General features: G+C 37.2%; 1 protein-coding gene across 2 annotated transcripts in view; it reads right to left on the bottom strand.

Moving 5' to 3' along the window:
- Positions 1-21,970, bottom strand: part of pcxb (pyruvate carboxylase b) — an 848,274-nt gene that overhangs the window by 765,618 nt on the left and 60,686 nt on the right. For both annotated transcript variants that reach the window (XM_030162429.1, XM_030162430.1), the window contains 4 exons: positions 20,149-20,314; positions 18,875-19,020; positions 2,586-2,703; positions 1,982-2,049 (listed from right to left, as the gene is read on the bottom strand). In XM_030162429.1, the coding sequence (XP_030018289.1) occupies positions 1,982-2,049; positions 2,586-2,703; positions 18,875-19,020; positions 20,149-20,314 (498 nt within the window). The remainder of the gene's footprint in view (positions 1-1,981; positions 2,050-2,585; positions 2,704-18,874; positions 19,021-20,148; positions 20,315-21,970) is intronic.

The raw sequence follows: 21,970 nt of genomic DNA, 5'->3' as shown, positions 1-21,970 counted from the left end.
ATCATCATACTAAAGAGGAAATAACAATATAGAATTGTTATTTCTTTATAAAAATGCTTATTATTAGAAAACTGTTGATTTAAAAAGTGACATGTGACATTCTTAATGTATGTATTGGCGTAACATAAGCAGGATGGATCAGCACCATACTCCATATTGAACCTGTAAAAATAAAACGTGATATGTTGGATAGAATCTTGTAAGAAAAATTGGGGAATCTAAAAGAATAGAATATTTGTTTTTCAGGTAAATCCAGTTCAAATATAACTTGGCCATTTGTGACATGAAAATATAGCATTAATTGTGATGAAATTGGACATTTTTGAGCTGAAAACATAGTTCACATGACCATCAACATGTTGCAACAGAACTGAAATCCTGTAAATTTGCAGAACTTGCATTTACCAACACAAAGTTCCTTTGAGGATTCACTTATATTGATTTCTTATGCACAAAGACATGAATAAGACCTCTGTGCAAATTTTAGCCGATAAATGAAACGTACCTTTTCAAAATTCTCTCCAACTACCTGGAATTACATGATACTGTGCATCTCCACTTAATTTCGTGGATGTTTCAGAGTTTGAAGACTCCGCCAAAAGACTACGGTCATTTGTTTTGACAAATTACTACCAGAATTACCCTCTGTGCAGCAAACGCCATCATTTACATGGATAATATTTCATGCAGCTCTGATTCAGGGGAAACCGGAATGAAACTTTCCCCCAGTTCTCAGCAGATTCTCAAGTAAACTGAATTTTTAACTATCGCAATTTGTTTTTATTTGGTCCAGGTTGCCTGTTTGTTACAGCGATCCTCGCTTGAGCTCAGAAATAAAAAAAAAAAAAAGAAAACATACGGAGTGATGATTCATTTGGAGTCTTCCGTTTGGCCTGGCACCGTGGGTGGGGTTCATTATGTTGGAGGCTAATCTGTTTTGTTTCGCTTCTGTCAAAAAAGTCGACCCATCCAAGAAAAATAATTGAATCCGGTTCAAAACAACATGATTGAATGTGTGATTTGGGGAAGAAAAAAAAAAAAAAAACATACACAAGAACTCAATTAAATTCTACTTATCAAATTGGAAATCATGAATGTATGAAGAGCACTTCCAAGACATAGAAGAAAGCTAAAAATACACCATCGACTCCCTCCCATCCTGTATCTATTTCAACAAGCAACTATTCTTGTGTCTGAGATTCAAAAAGATCTTAGATTAAGGGCAAAGGCAGATTAAGTCTCGCAGAATCAAAGAGCAGCAGCTCTGGCACGAACAGACCCACTAATATGATTATCATCTATAATTTGATTAAACGAAAAGGAGGAAAGTGATGAAAATACACGATTGAGGCTGCTTTGAGGTGACAATATGTAATGAAATATTACGCGTGTTAATCAGCTTCCTTTGATGGGGGCATTGTGTTTCTAATTACGTGACGAATTTGGGATTCACTGCGTATTGAGAGCATTTTTTTGTTGTTTCGCAATCAGGTGAAGCTTCCTTAAAGACCGTTTACAAACAAAAAAACCAAAATTGTAAAGAAAAATGTCTGCTGGAAGAAAATTGATTTGGTTGATCCAAGTTGATTTGGTTGGAAATTACATAACGCGCAGTCGTAACTCCATTCACAAAGCATTAGCAGTGGCTAATTTTTATTGGTATATAATCCTCTTACTCCCCGCTGCACAGGACATCTCTGATAGCCATGGCCATCGCGGCTCTAATAATCTCTGCTATAATCCCCTTATTTATTAATGTTGCCTAATTGGTCTGTTTGCTTACATAAAAGATGCAAGACACTGGGGAAAAGAGATTGCTTGCAGGTGCGATTCTTCCGTGTGACCTATGTGTCACGCCTGACCCGCCGTCATCAAGCCACCCACGCTAATTAGCTTAATACAGAAGAAATGCCAGGATGATAATCTTAAATAAATTCAGACATGGAATTGGGTGTGTTGAAACCCAGAATGAAGACTTCACCTTTTGATGCCTCCGCTGAATGGAGCAGTCTCTCTCGTAGAGATGGACGACATTACCATATTTGTCACCTGGGGAAAAGAAAAGAGAGGGAGAGGGGAAGTGATGATGGGAGGAGAAAAAGGAAAATTGTGAGATTATCAAGATTATAAAAAGGACAGGAGGGGATTTAATCTTGCGGTGAGGCTTTATAGTATGAAAAAAAAAATACATCGAGCAGGAATATAAAGGTAAGAGTCGATGCGGGCGGGAACGAAAGAGCAAAACAGATGTGCTTTTAGCTCATTTAGAAAACCCACCAAATCTCTTACATGCCTTGAAGACACAAACGCATACAAAGAACTACACACTCGCACAACAGCAGACATGCTTAAAGTGCAGATAGACTTTCTCTAAGTGTCAGCGTTGAGTTTCACTTCTCCAGTATTGAGTGCTAGAAGAGTTATATTCACTGTAATGAGAACAAGTAATAGCTGGGAAACCTCAGCTGGGCCCGTCGTACAGTTCAAGGACTTTGCTTCTTAATGAACCCTGCTCAAGTCACATAAACAAAAAAGTGGACGGGTAGTTAAAGCCAAACGGAGGGAAAGTCGCCGACTGCACTTACCGAGGATTTGTACTTCGATGTGTCTTGGCTTTTCAATAAACTTCTCCACAAACAGGGCTCCGTTCCCAAAAGCCGTCAGGGCTTCGGAGTAGGCCCGCAGGTAATTCTCCTCCAGCTCCTGACAAACAAAAGAACAAATCCATACGTGTCGGAGTTAGTGCGACCAGTGAGAAGGTGAAAGGGCCACAACCAAGGATCTGTATGGTTTGGTGCAGTCTAGTCTAGTGCACTGTATTAGCCAGTATCCCTGCCCTCCGAAAGGGAGGCAAGAGGTATTGTTTTTGGTGCAGTTTGTTTGTCTGGTTCTTTCTTTCTTTCTTTGTTAACACTCTAGCAGCAACATTATTGGCTGAATTCATACCAAATTGGGTTTATAGATTCCCAGTGACCAAGAATAGATCTCATTACATTTTGGGAAAAGTAGGTCAAAGTTTCAATTTTTTTTTTTTTTTTTTTTTTAATTCTCTTTATTGAGTTTTTTCTCATAGTAACAAAAACATGTTCATGTACATTCATTGTGCTCAATGCAACAAAAATGAGAACACGCAGTAAAACAAAAAGAACACAAACAACAGTAAACACTGAACATCAAAAACCAAACTGAGGACATCATATATCGCCCATCCTAAGTTGTTTACACATTTGCATTATTAAAATAATCAATGAAAGGTTGCCATGTTGAGTGGAACGTATTTAATTTCCCTTTTAATGTAAATTTTATTTTTTCCCAATAGTAAGTGTTTCATTACTTCTCTCATTAAGGTTGAATGGGCGGGGGGAGTTTTTTGTTTCCAATTTAATAGGATTAATCTCCGCGCTAGCAACACCACAAAACATACCATATTGATTTGGTTGTTGGAAAGTTCTACAGCAGCCGGCTTCACACCAAACAAAGTAAAAACTTAATCTGGTTTAAATTGTTTTTTTAAGATTTCGAATAAAGTCTGAAATATCTTGGTCCAGTATATTTTGACACAAGGACAGTTCCAAAATATATGTGCAAGTGAGGCCGGCCCCTGTTTACATCTGTCACAAGAGGGGTTTACCGAGGGAAACATCTTTGATAGTTTCAGCTTTGATAAATGAAGTCTGTGCAGAATCTTGAATTGCAATAGGCCATGTCTGATGCAAACAGAGGAGGAGTGAACACGTTCTTAGGCTTTTAACCATTGATTGTATTCAATGTCTGCAGGGTGGGGAAGCAAAATTTACAATGAACATTTAGTTGTTTTTTCTCAGCAGGCACTACGTCAATTGTTTTGAAACCAAACATATATTGATGTCATAATCATACCTAACACTATTATCCATACATTTTCAGAAACTTTTGCCCATATGAGTAATCAGGAAAGCAAACGTCAAAGAGTGTGTGATTTGCTGAATGCACTCGTCACACCAAAGCAGATTTCAAAAATACTTGGAGTGTCCATAAAGACTGTTTATAATGGAAAGAAGAGAATGACTATGAGCAAAACTATTACAAGAAAGTCTGGAAGATACTATTAAAGAAGAATGGGAGAAGTTGTCACCCGAATATTTGAGGAACACTTGCGCAAGTTTCAGGAAGCGTGTGAAGGCAGTTATTGAGAAAGAAGGAGGACACATAGAATAAAAACATTTTCTATTATGTACATTTTCTTGTGGCAAATAAATTCTCATGACTTTCAATAAACTAATTGGTCATACACTGTCTTTCAATCCCTGCCTCAAAATATTGTAAATTTTGCTTCCCCACCCTGTATCCCCACAAAGTTTTCTTAAAATCTTTTTTTTTCCCCAATTTACTTATAATGGGCGAAATTTCACATGTTTGTACAGGGTGATGGAAGTGATGGAAGAAAAATATTTTATTCATAGTAATTGAAACCTTAAAACATGCCATTTAAGAAACAATGATGGAAATTTCATTTTTTTAAAAATCACTTCCTGTAGATGGCGTCCTCCTGTACGAATGCATTCTTGAAATCTGCTGTTGAGATTCCTCATTGACCACTGCAACATCTCAGCTGGTTTCTTCTTTAGGGCAGATCCAGTCTCTTCAAAGTTATTAATCCAACATTTTATCGTGTGTTTTGATGGAACAGCACCATGACGTCCTAAGTTGTAAAAATGTCGGAACTCCCTCTGCGCAGCTGTCAAACTATCACCGTTTTTATAAAATATTTTTATGGCTAACGCACGCTGTTGCCCGTTCCACTGATCCATGGTTACTAAAATGGGGGTGTGTATACTTGCTCAAGGTCACTGTCTCGCAGTGCTGCCACTTGCTCATGTCTGCCGATACGCACTTCAAAAATTCCCGTTTTTTTTGGGTCACCCTGTAATTGATATGCTGACATAACCACATGCACAGACATTATGACATCAGCCGAAATTATGCCAAAATAAGCTACAATACGTGTGAGGGGCGGGGTTTGTTGTGTCTGGCACCACTTGTGTGAATAAAGGTAAAATAAAATAGATAAATAAACAAGATACACAATGAACAATAAAACAGAAGAACAAATTATTCCACCAGAATGGACTCAAGAAAAACAGTGACCTTCCTCCTCCACTGCATTCCCCATGATACTTTTAAAATCATTAACAGAGATGAATGTTTGTAGTTTAAGAGTTGGTGCATGGTAGGAAAATGCAGTCAGAACTCAGGGAGCAGTCAAAGAAAACACTTGGAGGCACGTAGATGGTAACTACTCGAGCTAACAGACAGAAAGTGCTGAGGTATTCTGGGAGTTTACCCAGCAGAGCTTTACAGATGAACATATACCAGTGTTGTTGTCTACGACGAGTTCCTTTTATTTCGTTTAACTTCTAGTTCTTTGTTCGAGCCTTTTCAGTTTCTCATACTTGGCCATTTAAATTGGGTGGATATCTCTACTATTTTGTCTTTCTTCCGACAAAGCTGTTTACACGGCCTTTGGGAGCGAGATGCTGACAGTATTTCTGGGAAGCGGGCAGTGAGAGGTCAAGGTCACGACTCGATCTGTTCTCGTCAGTCAGCCAGACCACAAAGATCACACTGGGAGTCTGAGTCACCGTCCAGCCCCCCCCTCCGTGTTCCTCCAGAGAGGATACTCAAATCTAGACTCCAGCCTGTCAGCTCCAGGCTTTGAGAGAAGACCCTCCTCGACAGGAAACGACGAGAAGGAAAGCAGAAAGTTTTGAATTAACACGCTGGCTTCGAACGCACTGGCTCGTTACTGTACTCGGAGTCTCCGGAAAATTAACTTCAGAAATTATAAACCATCATTATCGACTTGAACCTTCGTTAAATAGTGGCTGGTTCATGTTGCTCAGGGTCCTCATGAGAGTAACTGTTGTTGTTCGATAAGGGCCTCGGGTTAAAACCACCTGGTTAACCTCTGCTCTGCAGTTACACACAACGCTTAGACCGTCAGGACACTCGTTAGCAGTACATCCTGTTCACACTATACTTGGAAAAACTGTTCAGACATCATGCCAAATGCAAATAAAATGAGCACCAGTAGATTATAAAACTACAAACTGCCAACAGAGCTGGGATTTGCCACAAATGTAGACATTTCTAATCCAGGTTGAAAACATTTTTCTTTTCATGCGCCCATAAATTAACTCTATAACTTACAGTCATTTCTTATCACACTGTAAGTTTTAATTATTACTGTTATGCAAGTCTGGAGGGCTGTATATTATCATTATTATTATTATTATTATTACCATTATTTGTATTATAACCCATAAAGACCCAGTGTTACTTTTGTGGCCATTCCCAAAGGAATTTTTCTCTATATTTAACCTTCTTAAGTGATTTATCACCATTTATCGTAATGTTATCTTCTGTATTTTGTGCTTTTTTCAGTGAAAATCAAGTATTTTCCTACATTAAATTAACTAATAATGTAGATATTCATTAAAGGTCAGATCTAAGTTGAGGGTTCTCATATCAAAAACAGACAAAACTGAAGAAAAAAATTACTTTTTCCGGCAAAGCTATCAATAACTGAACATAAACCAACATTGTAAGCCCGGATAAGTAGAGTTTACTCCAAAAATTTGAGGCAAGTGATTGCACTTAAATGATTTGAGTAATGATCGACTAATCAATTGGTTTAAGTAGGTTCAACTTTAATGCTAAAAGTATTGAACTTAAACTATTAAGTAGAAAACACTAAAAGACAAGTTAATTGTACTTTAAATCTGTTGTAAAATCAACCCCACTATCCAACCATTCAACTCAGCATTTTTTTAGGTTACACTGATTAATTTTCTCAATTGCAGCCAGATTAAGTTATCATTGATTTAACAACTTTTTTTAAGATAATCAAACTCAAAATCCTATTCCTGACCAAGACAATTATGACATTATTCAACTTAATATATTGTAGCATGAATGGAAGTTAACTCAATGTCATTTGCCAGTACAGGAAGTGCTTTTAATTTGACAAGACACTAAAATTTTCATTGTACAATAACATTATTAGATGAACAGTAACGCCATTGTTCTTCCTCTGGCTCTGACTCATGGTGCAGCTCTACAAAAATACAAAAACAAACACAAAAAGGCCAATAAACACTGCCATACACACATTAAATCCAAATTAACACTAACACCACAACCCCGCTGAACCCCTGCACAGAAAAATAACACATTTTCAACAACATGCCCAATACCCACAATGCAATGCAAAGATAAAAAGCTGTGGTCATGACTAAAACTTAGTGATTTAATTCCATTTAACTTAAACTTTTTCATACTTTCAACTATGTCTACAAATTAGTAGAATATACTTAACATTTTATAGTAACATCATAAAACTTAAATCATTTAAGTGCATTGTAATTAAAGCATTTTAGTAAATACAAATTCCGAGCTTACAGTGAAGTGTGTCCATCCACTATCATCGATCAAACTCTATGCGTTTTTGTGGTGAATCAATGTTGTAGAACAGGGGTGTCAAACTTATTTTCTTCCGGGGGCCACATTCAGCCCAATTTAATCTGAAGTGGGTCAGACCAGTAAAATAATAACATGATAGCCAAAAAATAATGACAACTCCAAATGGTTTTAGTGCAAAAAACAACATTCAGTTATGCCAATATTTACGTTTACAAACCATCCAAAAAAAAAAAAGGATGTGAATAACCTGAAAAAAATGAAATTTGTTAAGAAATATGAGGACAATTTTATCAATATTTTGTCTCGACTTATCATTTATACAAATGCATTACAGGTCAGATCTACGAAGGCACAAAACATTGAGTCACAGGCAGAAAATTGTTAAAATTGCACTTAATTTTCTTTAGACATTTCAGGTTGTTCATGTTTGTTCAGGTTATTCACATGTTATTGTTAAAGGATAGTTTGTTAATGTAAACTTTTTCAGAATTTAATGTTTTTTGCACTAAATCAAAGAGAAAAAAAAATGATGTCATTATTCATAGATTATTATGATACTATTTTTGAGTTTGATGCCCTAACTTGCACTTTGCAAATTCATCCCGCGGGCCAAGATTGGAACCTTTGGCGGGCCGCATGTTTGACACCTGTGTTGTAGAAGATGACTGCATTTCCACATTCACTACGGACCCTCTGAACGTCCAAATGGGTCATATCTGATGATCGTGAAAAGATGACAAACTGTATTTTACACCAATTATTTACATGAATTGACAGGATTAATGGATCAGCGGTTGTTAAACAGTTTACATCAGTGGATGTTTGTGTCTTTATGGGTTAATATACACTACTAGTCAAAAGTTTGGATTCACCTTCTCATTTAAATGACATGAGATGGACCGCAGATGGCCATCAAGTGCTCAGCATCACTGGGAATTCCTTCAAGACTGTTGGAAAACATTTCAGGTGACTACCTCATGAAGGTCATCGAGAGAATGCCAAGAATGTGCGAAACAGTAATAAAAGCAAAGGGTGGCTATTTTGAAGAATCTAAAATATAAAACATTTTGAAGAATCTAAAATATAAAACATGCTTTGAGTTATAAAATCATGGGAAGGAATGCTTCTAGGACCTGAAAAAGAGTTTGTTTAAGGTGCTCTTTGGAAAATAGAATAATAAAGTCGATGACAAACAGGAAGAAAACTCCAAGGCAAGAGTTTTCTTCCTGTTTGTCATCATTCTTTAAGTTATGCAACACTTTTTTTTAAACTACAGGGTGGGGAAGCATTATTTACAATGAACATTTAGTTGTTTTTTCTCAGCAGGCACTACGTCAATTGTTTTGAAACCAAACATATATTGATGTCATAATCATACCTAACACTATTATCCATACCTTTTCAGAAACTTTTGCCCATATGAGTAATCAGGAAAGCAAACGTCAAAGAGTGTGTGATTTGCTGAATGCACTCGTCACACCAAAGGAGATTTCAAAAATAGTTGGAGTGTCCATAAAGACTGTTTATAATGGAAAGAAGAGAATGACTATGAGCAAAACTATTACCAGAAAGTCTGGAAGATACTATTAAAGAAGAATGGGAGAAGTTGTCACCCGAATATTTGAGGAACACTTGCGCAAGTTTCAGGAAGCGTGTGAAGGCAGTTATTGAGAAAGAAGGAGGACACATAGAATAAAAACATTTTCTATTATGTACATTTTCTTGTGGCAAATAAATTCTCATGACTTTCAATAAACTAATTGGTCATACACTGTCTTTCAATCCCTGCCTCAAAATATTGTAAATTTTGCTTCCCCACCCTGTGTGTGTTCATTCATAGTGTTGATGCCTTCAGTGAGAATCTACAATGTAAATAGTCATGAAAATAAAGGAAAAACAGGTGCGTCCAAAGTTTTGACTGGTAATGTAGACTTATAAAGTTATTGTCTATTATTGTTTGATGTATCCTGTATTCTCTCATATTCTTTTTTTTTTACATTCTGATCTCTTACTGTTTAAGCACTTCTTTTCCTCTGGGTGTTCCTGTCACTTATGAAAAGTGTATGAAATCCGCTCTATAAATAAACTTGCCGTATTTCACTTGTGGTGCCTATTTGGATAGAACAGTTTTGTCATTTTTTTGATGACTATAAGCGACACCTTAGGAAAAATATGACCATTTTTGTTGTCATCCTCCTTTTGTCATCCAAAATCTACCTGAGATGTGGGAAACAAAATGAGAAAAACTGCATCTAGACCCTTCAGAAGAAACCATCTTTCACCGAGTCGAGTGTAGAAAGTCGAATTCAAAATCACAGGCTGAGGAAACCTGTCAAATCATCGGCGTTACCTCCGCTTTCTCACGAATGACAGAAAAGACTTTTCAAAGACTCAGAGTTAGCGGACTTCTGTTTGTACTCCTTCCACATCAGTTCAGTCCGTCTGTCAGCTTTGGCCACTGGAGCTTTGATACGTGCCTTTTCTCTTCGTCTTTGGGAAAGCACATCACGTCACCTCTAAGGGGAAAATCAAAAAAAATCCCAGCACTTTAACGCCGCCCGGCTTATCGGTAAACATACGTATCTTGTAAAATGGGCATTGAATATGCTGAGAGTAGTAATTCTCGCCGTGTTAATTCAGCATACAAATGACTCCGGCGCTGGCCTTGGTGGAATAAAGTCTACCTACATATTGTTACTCATGGTCCCAACTGTACAGGAAAAGCTCTTTACACTTACCTCGCATCGTATCAGCTGGAGCTGCTGCAGCCCCAGTGACTCCACTGAATGACTAGAAATGTCAACAACTAATTAATTAGATTGGAATACAACACAGAAAAGGTCACAGATTCTGATGGTTTGCTGGCATGCGAGCCCGAATGACAGCACTGCCACCACTTGTGTGGATCAGCGAATACATTGTCTGTTTAAAGCTCAACTATGTGACTTTTTCTCATTAAAACTCATAATAACAATCCCTCTCATTCATCACTTATGACCCTGTGTCAGTGTTTGGTGGTGGAATTACCTGCAAAGAGAAAACTCGTTACCTGTATTTTCTTATTTTCTTATTTTTCACTGCATTTAGGTTTTTATTGGCACTGACTTTGTACCTTCAGCCAATAATAATGTAACACCAGGTGTATGGGTGGAACATGAATGAATGAATGAATGTTTTTATTATTGTGTCTTGCATAAAAAAAACATGCCCAGCCCTTACATGGGCTTACATGGGCACCAAAAATCAAACATCAGACAATAGGCACAATAGATATGAACAAAACAAAATACTGACTTATTTAACCTTCATCCTACCAAGCGGGGTCATTTATGACCCCAGACGTTGTTTCATGTGTGTCATTGTGTGTTAAACTGAAACATTTATTCATGGTTTCAGGAGTTTGTTCCTTGGTGTCATCCGGTGTTTGTATTGTAAAAAGTTTTGGATCATCACATCAACTGAACTTGTTATGATGGACTGAGTGTCCGGGGTCATGGATGACCCCAACATTTTTTTCCCAAATTGGCAGTATGTGACTGATGACACATATGTTTTCTAACATACTTACCTGTAATAATCTATCTGTAACATGATATTATTTTCCTTTACAGTGAAATATGGCTTTGAGAGGTAGACCTGCTCGATATACTGCTGCACAAGCATTTGTTAGATTAGTTGTTTGTTGATTGTTCCATTGACCATTTCACAATAAACATCACTACAAAATGTATTTTTATACTTTGGTTACATTGCTGCATACTAACTATTTGACTAAGTGACATATCATGACAATTTTTTTCAATTCATACTGAATTGCATCCAAAATAAGACTGGGGTCATAAAAGACCCCACTTGGTAAGTTTTGTATGTAAACTGTCATGGTAGGATGAAGGTTAAACAAACACATCTGCTGCTTTTTCCAGGCTTTACAAACAAATAATGCTAATTTGTATACATTAGAACTAAACAACCATTTCATCTTGTCATCATCCACAACAATATACAATATGAAAACATAGTGATTTGGGTAGAGCTGCAACCGATTAATCGACTCAAAGTGATAAAAAAAAATAATCATTCAACTACAATTCTCCTGAATCACAGCTTTGTTTCCTTCATTTCTCTGCTGTTAAACATTGGTTCCACTGTTGCGTTTCACACGGACACTTATTGTGACGCACAAAGAAGCTTCAATTCAGGAAAACTGCAATAGAATATCTCCCTTCAAATCAATTCGAGTCGATTAATCGAATCGTGAATTTTTGCATTCGCTTCAAGCACCTAATCGATTAATCGGTTGCGGCTCTAGATTTGGGTTACATCACTCTCCCCTGTTTAGGGATTGAAGGCCTCTAAATGCACATACAGTCACGGAGAAAATGACTAGACCACCCCTTGTTTTCTTCAGTTTCTTGTTCATTTTAATGTCTGGTACAACTAAAGGTACGTTTGTTTGGACAAATATAATGATAAACAAAAATAGCTCATAAAAGTTTAATTTCGGAGCTGATATCTAGACATTTTCCATGGTTTTCTTGATAATAACCAAAATCACTTCAGTTCTTACATCAGTATCTATGGCAGTGGTGTCATACTCATTTTCTTTCAGGGGCCACGTTCAGCCCAATTTGACCTTCAGTGGGCCGGACCAGTAAAATAATAGCATAACCTATAAATAATGACAACTCCAAATTTTTTAGATGCAAAAAATAAGATTACATTATGAAATCATTTACATTTTACAAATTATCCAAACAAAAAAGATGTGAATAACCTGAAAAAAATGGAAATTTCTTAAGAAAAATAAGAAGAAATAAGAAAAATTTGATCAATATTCTGCCTCAATTTATGACTGCTACATGTGCATTACAGATCAGATTTACCAAGACACAAAACAGGCAGAATATTGTTAAAATTACACTTATTTTTCTTTAGACATTCCAGGTTGTTCATATTTGTTCAAGTTATTAAAATTTTATTATCAAAGGATATCAGAGTTTAATGTTCTCTGTAATAAATCAAAAACAAAAAATTGGAGTTACCATTATTTATAGGCATAGCGTCATATTATTTTTTTTTTTTTTTTACATTAAACCAAGAACAACATTTGGAGTCATTATTTCTATAGGTTATTATGCTGTTATTTTACAGTTCAATGCCCTTAACTGGTCATATCTTCTGCACTTTGTAAATTCATACCGCGGGCCGGATTGGACCCTTTGGCGGGCCGGTTTTGGCCCCCGGGCCGCATGTTTGACACCTGTGATCTATGGCATTGTACTGCCAAAAAACAGTGCTTTTAGGCATTCCATGTTTTCTTTTCTGTCTGTTTTAGTCACATGATACACACAGGAGTTAGTACTTGATTGCATAACCCACGTTTTTGATGACTTTTGATGGTCTAATAATTTTTTCCGCAACTGTATGTATGCACGAAAACACTCAGGGATGACTTAAAGAATGAGGATTTACATTTAAATATACTGTGTTTTTTGTCTGGGAGAGTAGGGCTGGTCAGTGATAGTATAATAATAATAATCTTCTAATTATGTATCATATTGCAATATTAGCTTTATACTCTATCATGAATATTATCTTTTTTTGCAATAATTATAGCAATAAATATATGCTTGAAGATAGATTCTGTCCATTTAAATGTTATTTTGTTTATGTCTTAATTTGCTTTGTTTTGTTTTATTTTCTTTGCATGTTCGAAATAAAATTTTAAAAAAATGAAAAAAAAAAAAATTATACTTTTAAGTGTTTGTTTGCTTTGCTGTGTTTCTTAATTCTACCCCTATATGTTCTGACACTGAGCTTATACTTTTAATAGCTTTTAATGTTTTACCTTCACATTTATGCTCAGGTAAAGTTTTAAAACTGCACATAACTCGTCTGGTTTCTTCAACTTTCACTCAGGCCCAAAGTCAAGTTTTATGCCAGACAGAAATTATGACTTGACATTTATCTTCCAATGATACGGCAGAAAAAGTCATAAAAATTTTCATATCATCCAGCACTCTCACATAGAGACGCAAGCAAAAAAAAAAAAAAAAAAAAATGACGCGTATTATTTAGTCTGAAAGGTTAATATTACTTTTGTCAGCTGGACAACATATAGTATCTCAGTTAAATGAATTTTAATGCTTGTGAATAAAAAGCCTTCAGCTACTAGTGACAACTCGACATCTTCTTGTCCAGATGAGAATTGTGTTCAAAACCCATCCAATACATAAATGTTTATGAGATTCTACACTATGCTAGCCTGGTCATCACTGCGATAGCATCTGTGACAACCCATCATTACTGAGTGACAGCGCCCTTACATGACCAAAAGGATGACGGAGGTAGTAACAGACTAACAGACGTAAAACTGCCAAAGGATGTAAAATGCATGGATGGCTGCAGGGCACGTCAAGTTATTAAAGACATTCCTTAGAAGACAATGTTTGTCTGCTGGTGGTTTTCCATCCGATTCTTAAATTTATTTATACGGAGCCATTTATTTTTTTGTGTCGTGGCATTCTACTCATGTCAGAAATGTGCCACCGGCTATTCAAAGACAAGGCTGGCACAGATTCTCCCAAATACGGTAGATGTTTGTGACAGATGTGGAGGCTCACCCTGCACCCCCTTTTTGTTTTGGCTAATTTATTTCAACACCATGTCCAAGGTATTCTCAAAAACTATTGACACTTCACCACACATTGGTGTTTAGGTCTTCCGGAAGAGTATACCTGACACTCTATTTTATTTATTTTTATTTATTTTACCTTTATTTAACCAGGAAAACCTCACTGAGATTAAGAATCTCTTTTTCAAGAGTATCCTGGCCAAGACAGGCAGCAGTACATTAAATAGTTACAGACAGACTTCCATACATAAAACGAATACATAAAAAGCACATAGACAAGTCAAACCTTCCAAAGTCAACTCAGAAAGTGCTCATGAAATGTAGACAAAAGTGCGTCAGGTAAAACATCTGCAGCCAGATATCTCCCTCTCTAAGTCACACAGCATCCTCTTAAAAGTGTCCAGCGAAACCAGATCCTTCAGTTTCAGGTCTTTTTGTACAGTCTACTCTCGTTAAACCGCCCGCCGTTATACCGCCATTTTCACTCACCGCCGACCAAAACCATTGCACAAAAATCCCCAATGCATTATTCCATTAGCTACCGCCATTTCCGCCTATCGCCATCCGCCAGCCCAGTTCCATGCACAAACAACACTTATACCATTGATTTCCCGACCGTTATAAAGCCAGCGTGATTGCCATCGAGTACACATAAATTTTAACAATGCACTGAAACAAACGCGCCACACGCTGATCGCGACAAGCTACGAGTAGGTCTACGGAACGGCCACCGTTCATTTATCGCAGAACACTCAGTAGGTCAGGATGTCGGGAAGAGGACGTGGGATTAAGCCAAAGCCTCAAGATGATGGGGTGTCATTTCCCGACACGGTATAATAATGCTTAAAATGTTTCCCCACTTTAAATGATCCCTTACAACATAACAGAATCAAGATTTATTTAGAAACGCAATTAGAACGGGTTAACGGAGGCAGCATAGACATCATATAGTAAAGACATGCACATTATGGACGCAACCCGTTGTAACACCATTTTCGCTATACCGCCAATTTGGCCGTGAACGGAAGTTGGCGGTATAACGAGAGTAGACTGTAGTTCATTCCAGGTGAATGGGGCCGCACACCTGAAGGCCTTTTTCCCCTGTTCAGTTCTAACTTTAGGAACAGACAACAAGAAAAGATCCTGAAAATGCAGATTATAAGAGTCTGTGGTTCTCCGACTGATGTAGGTCTGAAGGTAGGATGGGAGCAGACCTAGAATAGACTTGTAAATTAAAATACGCCAGTGACTCAGTCTGCGAGCTGACAAGGAAGACCATCCTACAAGATCATAAAGCAGACAATGATGGGTAAGAGATTTAAAATTGCTGATGAACCTCAGAGCTCCATGATACACACTGTCCAGTGACCGTAAACTATGGGCGGAGGCATGCATGTACAAGACATCACCGTAGTCCAACACAGACAGAAATGTAGCTGAAACCAGTGTCCTTCGTGATTCGAAAGACAGACATGATTTAATTCGAAAGAAGAAGCCAAGTTTTAGTTTTAATTTTCTAACAAGCTGCTGAATGTGCGCAGAGAAAGAAAGGGAGCTGTCAGTTATAATGCCTAAACATTTATAGGTCGGGACGAGTTCTATCTGTGTTCCCTGGGTAGTGATCAGTGAAGGCAGGTTTGACAGTTTGGACCTTGAGTTTGAAAACATCATGACTTTTGTTTTATCTGCATTTAAAACCAGTCTTAAGTCATGAAAATTTTATTGGACAGTATTAAAAGCAAGTTGTAGCTGGGTAAGGGCTTGGACAGGAGTGGAAGCAGAAGTGTACATGACTGTATCATCAGCATAAAAATGAAATTTTGCGTTTGATATATTAAAGAATTGGAAGTAATAGCTTTTACCTCTGTAATTGCTAAACGCCACCTCCTTCTTAACTGGAAATCCACAACACAACGGATTAACGGGGTTATGTCCTTTTTTAAAGTAGAAATTAGATATTCAAAATGAGGAAACTTGAACAAATTCTACAATAAATGGCAACCGTTTATGGATTTTTTTTTTGAGACAATATAATTCCCTTCCTTTTTTTTTTTAAAAATTTACTATTATTTATTTACTTGTTTTCAGTTATTCTTATGTTTATGTGACCTGTTTAATTATTTTACACAGACTATGTTTTATTGCAGGGGTGTCAAACTCATTTTAGTTCAGGGGCCACATTCAGCTAAATTTGATCGGAAATGGGCCGAACCAGTAAAATAATAACATAAAATATAAATAATGTCAACACCAAACTTTTCTCTATGTTAAAGAGCGAAAAAAGTAAATTTACATTAGGAAAAGGTTTACATCTATAAACTCTCCTTTCAAACAATGTGAATAACATGAACAAACTGAAAAAATAAGTAATTTTAACAATATTTTGCCTCAGTTTGTCATTTACACAAGTACATTATAACTTACAGATCACAGTGGATCTACAAATACACAAAACATTTAGCAACAGGCAGAATATTGTTAAATTGTACTTACTTCTCTTAAAGACATTTCAGGTTGTTCATATTTGTTTAGGTTATTCCCATTTTTTGCGAAATTATACTTTGTTTTAGTGCAAATACATGAAAATATTTACATTTACAAAGAGAAAAATTTGGAGTTGTCATTATTTATATGTTATTATGATAGTATTTTACCGATTTGACCCACTTGAGATTGAATTGGTCTGAATGTGGAACCTGAACTACAGGGATTGTTAATATCTTCAGCGGAATTTTTGCATTTCACAAATTCATCCCAAGGGCCGGACTGGACCCTCTGGTGGGCTGGATTTGGCCCCTGGGTCGCATGTTTGACACCTGTGTTTTATTGTTTGTCGGGTTTCATTGTTATTTGTTCTTAAAAATATGCAAATCTACAAGCTCCTGGAGGGAATACAGCTGAAAGAACTTGACTCGATTCTTTTGTCTTTTTGACTTTAAAACCATGTATCTCAATGATTTCGAAGAACTCAAGTGTGCAAAACAGGATCAATGTTTATTGAGATTACTCTTATTAGCAAGTAAGAAGGCCCTGACCAGAAAATGGCTGAAAAAAGATAATCCTACTATAAATGACTGGATTGATGTAGTGTATAATATATATGTTATGGAGAGAATCACATTTAACTGAGATGTAAAACTGATATCTTTGCTGAAAACTGGTCAAAATGGCAAACTTATGTTTTAACTATAAGGTCGGATGTTGTATAATCACAACAGGCCTCTACTGGGGGCATACCCTCAAACTTTACTGTAAAGAAAAAAATTGATATGGATATATGAGCATATTGATGTACGTGGGGATTAAATGCTACTCAAATGTTGGACTCTCCCCCTGCTGTTTGTTCTATTATTGTACGTATTTGTGTTGTGTTTTTCTCAAAAACAATGATAAAAAGTAAATTTATATATATATATATATATATATATATATATATATATATATATATATACACACATATATATTTATATACATATATATATAATGGTGTATACCAGTGGTTCTCAATCTTTTTCTGTCGGGGCCCCCCCTTTGGAGCACGAAAAATCTCCAAGCCCCCCTCAATCCTAACAACATTGTACCTGTGGTGCAATTATTACTTTTACTGAAAGAAACATCAATATCGTAAGAATACTTTTTGCTTTTCCTTGAATAATTTGTTGTGTAAATAAAAAATAAAGATTTTTGATTGAACAATACAAATGAACTCAACAAGACTGCTCCCTGAGACATTATTTTTCAAAATAAAAAATAGGAAATGTGTAATTATCTTACAACTATGACAATAAGGTACTTTTTTTTTAGAACAACAAACACATTTTGGTAACAAAGACGAACATTTTAACAACATCATTGGCTGCAATGAGCCCGTTTATGTTGCACATCTGAGAACATCAAAGTGCAAACTGTACAAACTGTGCAAAAACAGAAAAATTGCGCTTTTTTTTTCCAGTCCAGTCCTTGTCCACTCTCCAAACCTAAACTCTTTGTCTTGTCTAGTGACAGATCACCATGGCAGTAGATTTGTTTGTTGTGCGTCCCTAAAATGAGTCCAGGGTGCTCCAACACTAAAACATTAGTTCCACCTGCTACATGTTCGAACCTGAAGAAAAAATAAACACCAAGGAATGATCCCACACCCTCCCCCCACCCCACCCCACCCCCGAAAGCCTTCGCGCCCCCCAACCCCCCCGGGGGGGGGGGGGGGGGGCCCACTTTTTGAGAAACACCGGTGTATACAAACATGGTTAATGTTGACATCAGTGTGCCCCAGTATATGTAAGTGCCTTTACTCCTCTTATATACACATCAATAAAAAATATGACAGAGATATGTGCCACCGACGTAAGATGCATGAGATTTAATGACTGTATTTATATTGAGAAGCATCTTGGAAAAAATAGGTCCTGGTCAGTTGCAATATTCACAGATATCAGGCATAAATGTGCTGGACTGATGCAGGAGAAAGAGCGTCTAACAGGCAATAGTCACTCAGAGGATTTGTAATGTGACAGAGGCGATTTCAGATTACACACACTCAAATACACTGACTGATTGGCAGCCAGAGAGATAAATGACCCGGCTGTAATTCCCAAGCAATTTCAGCTCAATTTTACACAAACACAAACTTAATGAATATGAAAACCAGCATCTGCCCGAGGCCAGATGAGTATTAAGTTAGTTTGTTTTCTCTTTGCGTCAAGTGTCCGGATAAGATTTACATTGTTAAAGTCCATTTATGACTGACAGAATGGTGTCCAGCGGATAGATTAGGCTCACCTCGTATTCCCTGACCACCCTCATGCCTCGACCACCACCTCCGTAGGCTGCTTTGAAGATGATGGGGAAGCCGTATGTCTGGGCGAAGGCCTGCGCCTCCTGTAGCCTGGAGATGGGGGAGTTGGTTCCTGGGACCACGGGTACACCTGGAGAGAGAGGGTGAACAAAATATGTCAGCTTCTACTCACAGATCTCCAAGTTTAATCGTATGATCCCATAAAACTTAAGACTTTTAGAGCAGTTGTGGTACAAAACACAGAGGTTGCAGTTAACCCTGTAAAACCAGAAAAGCAACAAAACTCTAATTTTTTTGTAGAATCTCTGTGTTTATTACCCTTTTTAACACAGTCCAAACAAAAAACTTTGCCATATCATTTTGTTTAGGGTCTATTTTTGGATCATATTTGATACACTGGGTATTTTAAGCAACTTTTGCTCACAACAACATTAACTTTAAGTCCAAAAATAAATTTTACTTTAATATCTGTGCTGAGAGGTTATGTATACTGAAACTGAAAATGTGTCTTAATAAAAAGATTATTAAAAAAAATAAATAGAAAAATTTTACCAGTAACATTTTGAAAATATAGAACATTTCAGGGTTTTTTTTTTTTTGCTTTTACATAAAATGCTTTAGAGTTTTTTTATTTCCCTCGCAAGGCACCATAATGTCAATATTTTTCAATTTTCAATCAAAAAACAATGGAAATGTTCTTCTTAATGTAACTTTTAGAAAATTAACAAAGACTTTCCAAAAAAATTTGTGTCGGATGATAACGTTAGTGGCCATATTGACTGGCTGCGGTGGGCTAATATTCCACAGGGGACAGAAAACGCGTATCAGGTCACGTACAATAAGTTTTTAAGGAAAGTATTGATCTTGTTGATAAGATAAAGGCCCCAGAACCTGGCGTAGCAAATATGATACAAAGGATTTAATAGGGTTAACAAATAAAAATAGTCCTCCATTTTTCAGTGCTTTGCAGTGGCAGAACAAATCAGTAAAAGACTAAAAAAAACATTTCTACAGCTGCTCATCCCCCTCAGTAAAGACAAATGAATACCTGGATCTTAAGAACCAGGTGTTACGAGAACAAACCCAGGGTTAAAGGTGGAGGGAGAGTAAGTAATCATCAAGACAAAGAGCAGTAGGAATAAGGGTAAATTTGGTTTTTACGAGCACTACATGAAGTATTTTAATCTGTAGTCCTCTCTTTCCATCTACTCTACCTTACACTCATTTCGTTTTAATCCGTCACCCTTGTAGTCCATACCTGCACTGATGGCCAGAGCTCGAGCCTCCACCTTGTCTCCCATCTTGCGAACAGTTTCCGGGGTCGGGCCTATAAACATCACTCCGGCATCAGCGCACGCTTGGGCGAAGTCTGACCGTTCAGAGAGGAAACCATAGCCTGGGTGAATGGCATCCACATTGTTGTCCTACGAAGACAGAGGAATTCAGTTATTTACAGCTACTGCATCCAAGCACTGGAAATCAGGAAATCATAACAGGAACAATATATCAATGTAATATTAATAATACATAGGAGAATCATTTGGTAATTACATACACTTACTAAATGTGTTTTTAAGCTTCCAAAGACTGTAAGTCCCTTTTAAGCCTTATAGTGTTTTGTTCCACTGCATGAACTCCATTGAGAAAGTAAAAAAAAAAGATAATTTAAAGGGGTCATATTTTGCGAAACCTACTTTTATTAGTCTTTGGTGCATTTATTTGTGTATTTGGATCCTTATAGTTCATGAAGTTTGAATTTGAACCCTTCAGGTGCTGCAAAGCTATCTTTGTATTCATTTTGGCAAAAAGCTAGTAGACTTCTACAACCTGTTTTGTTTTTTTGTTTTTTTTTTTAAACTTAATTTTTATTAAATCTTCTCTTTTTTTCAGTACAGCACAATTATACATTCAAGTACAGTTCAATTAATTTCTTTTCCCCCTACACAGCTGCAAATATATTCTCATACACCTGCACAGGCATATATGGTGAAATTTGAGAAAGCAATAACAATTATAGCAAACAATGTTCACTTCAAAAACTAAAAAAATAAAAATAAAAAAGGCTGTAGATATAAATCTGCGTCAGAGGTAGAGTGAGAGCACATTGATAACATGGAGTATTCTTGCATCACCAGTAAACATTATTGCACAATTTTTTCATCAAGGAAGAATGGTCCTGGGGAGCCCGCCTGCCCTGATGGGACAGCTTCAGTCGGATACACCCGGGACGCTTGGGACAAGTGGAGGGTGGTCTGTTTGTCTGAACTGTCGGTGGAGGATGTAGAAGACGTGTTTTTGTTAGGAATTATGATGGTGGGACACCTTCTGATTGGCTTGAGAATGGTCCTGATCTATCGCAAAATCAGCAAGACAGCAGCATGCAAAGAGACCCCGCTGCTGTCAGTGGAAATTGGGAAGCACTTCGGAGCGGTGAGTGATAACGTGAAGGAATTTCAACAGGCGGTGAAGCAGACGGAGGAAAGTGTGCGAGACCTGACCGGACGGGCTGGGGACTCGTATAAGAAGTTGGATTACATCACGGGTCAGTCCGCAGAGGGATTGAGGGCAACCATGGAGGGTCTCCGTCAATCTGCTGGACTCGAGGAGAAGATCGAGGAATTGCGTAGAGACCTCACTGGACGAAGGAGCTAAGGAATGCTGAGGCCAGGTATAACAAAAATTAAGTTGTACTAAATTTATGCAGCAATCAAGTTTCCCCCGCGGCCTAAATTATTTCCCCTGAGAACTGAGGAAGCAGCATTCTTTCATTCTTTCTTTACTCCCACTGCAGTCAAAACATCTTCCATGGTCAAGACAACAGTGGACTGAACTGATAAGAACTGATAAAGACTGAAGGACTAACTTTATGGACAGAGCGAACCCACTGGAGTCTGTTATCTTCACACACATTCCACGAGTATTACACAGGTCATGCATCCCCCCTTCCCCCATTACCCCCCTTTCGCCTTCATGTCTGCTGTCGGCCCTGATGTTCACGCTGTCCCCCATTTTCCCTTCAAATCCATGAAAAAATCCCAGCATGTGCCCACGTGTACTGTGTGAAAAATGTATGATGTCTT

The sequence above is a fragment of the Sphaeramia orbicularis genome, chromosome 18, assembly GCF_902148855.1.
Source record: "Sphaeramia orbicularis chromosome 18, fSphaOr1.1, whole genome shotgun sequence".
Classification (NCBI taxonomy): Eukaryota; Metazoa; Chordata; class Actinopteri; order Kurtiformes; family Apogonidae; genus Sphaeramia; species Sphaeramia orbicularis.
Note: the sequence above shows the minus strand (reverse complement) of the source record. Positions and strands in the feature narration are given on the sequence as shown.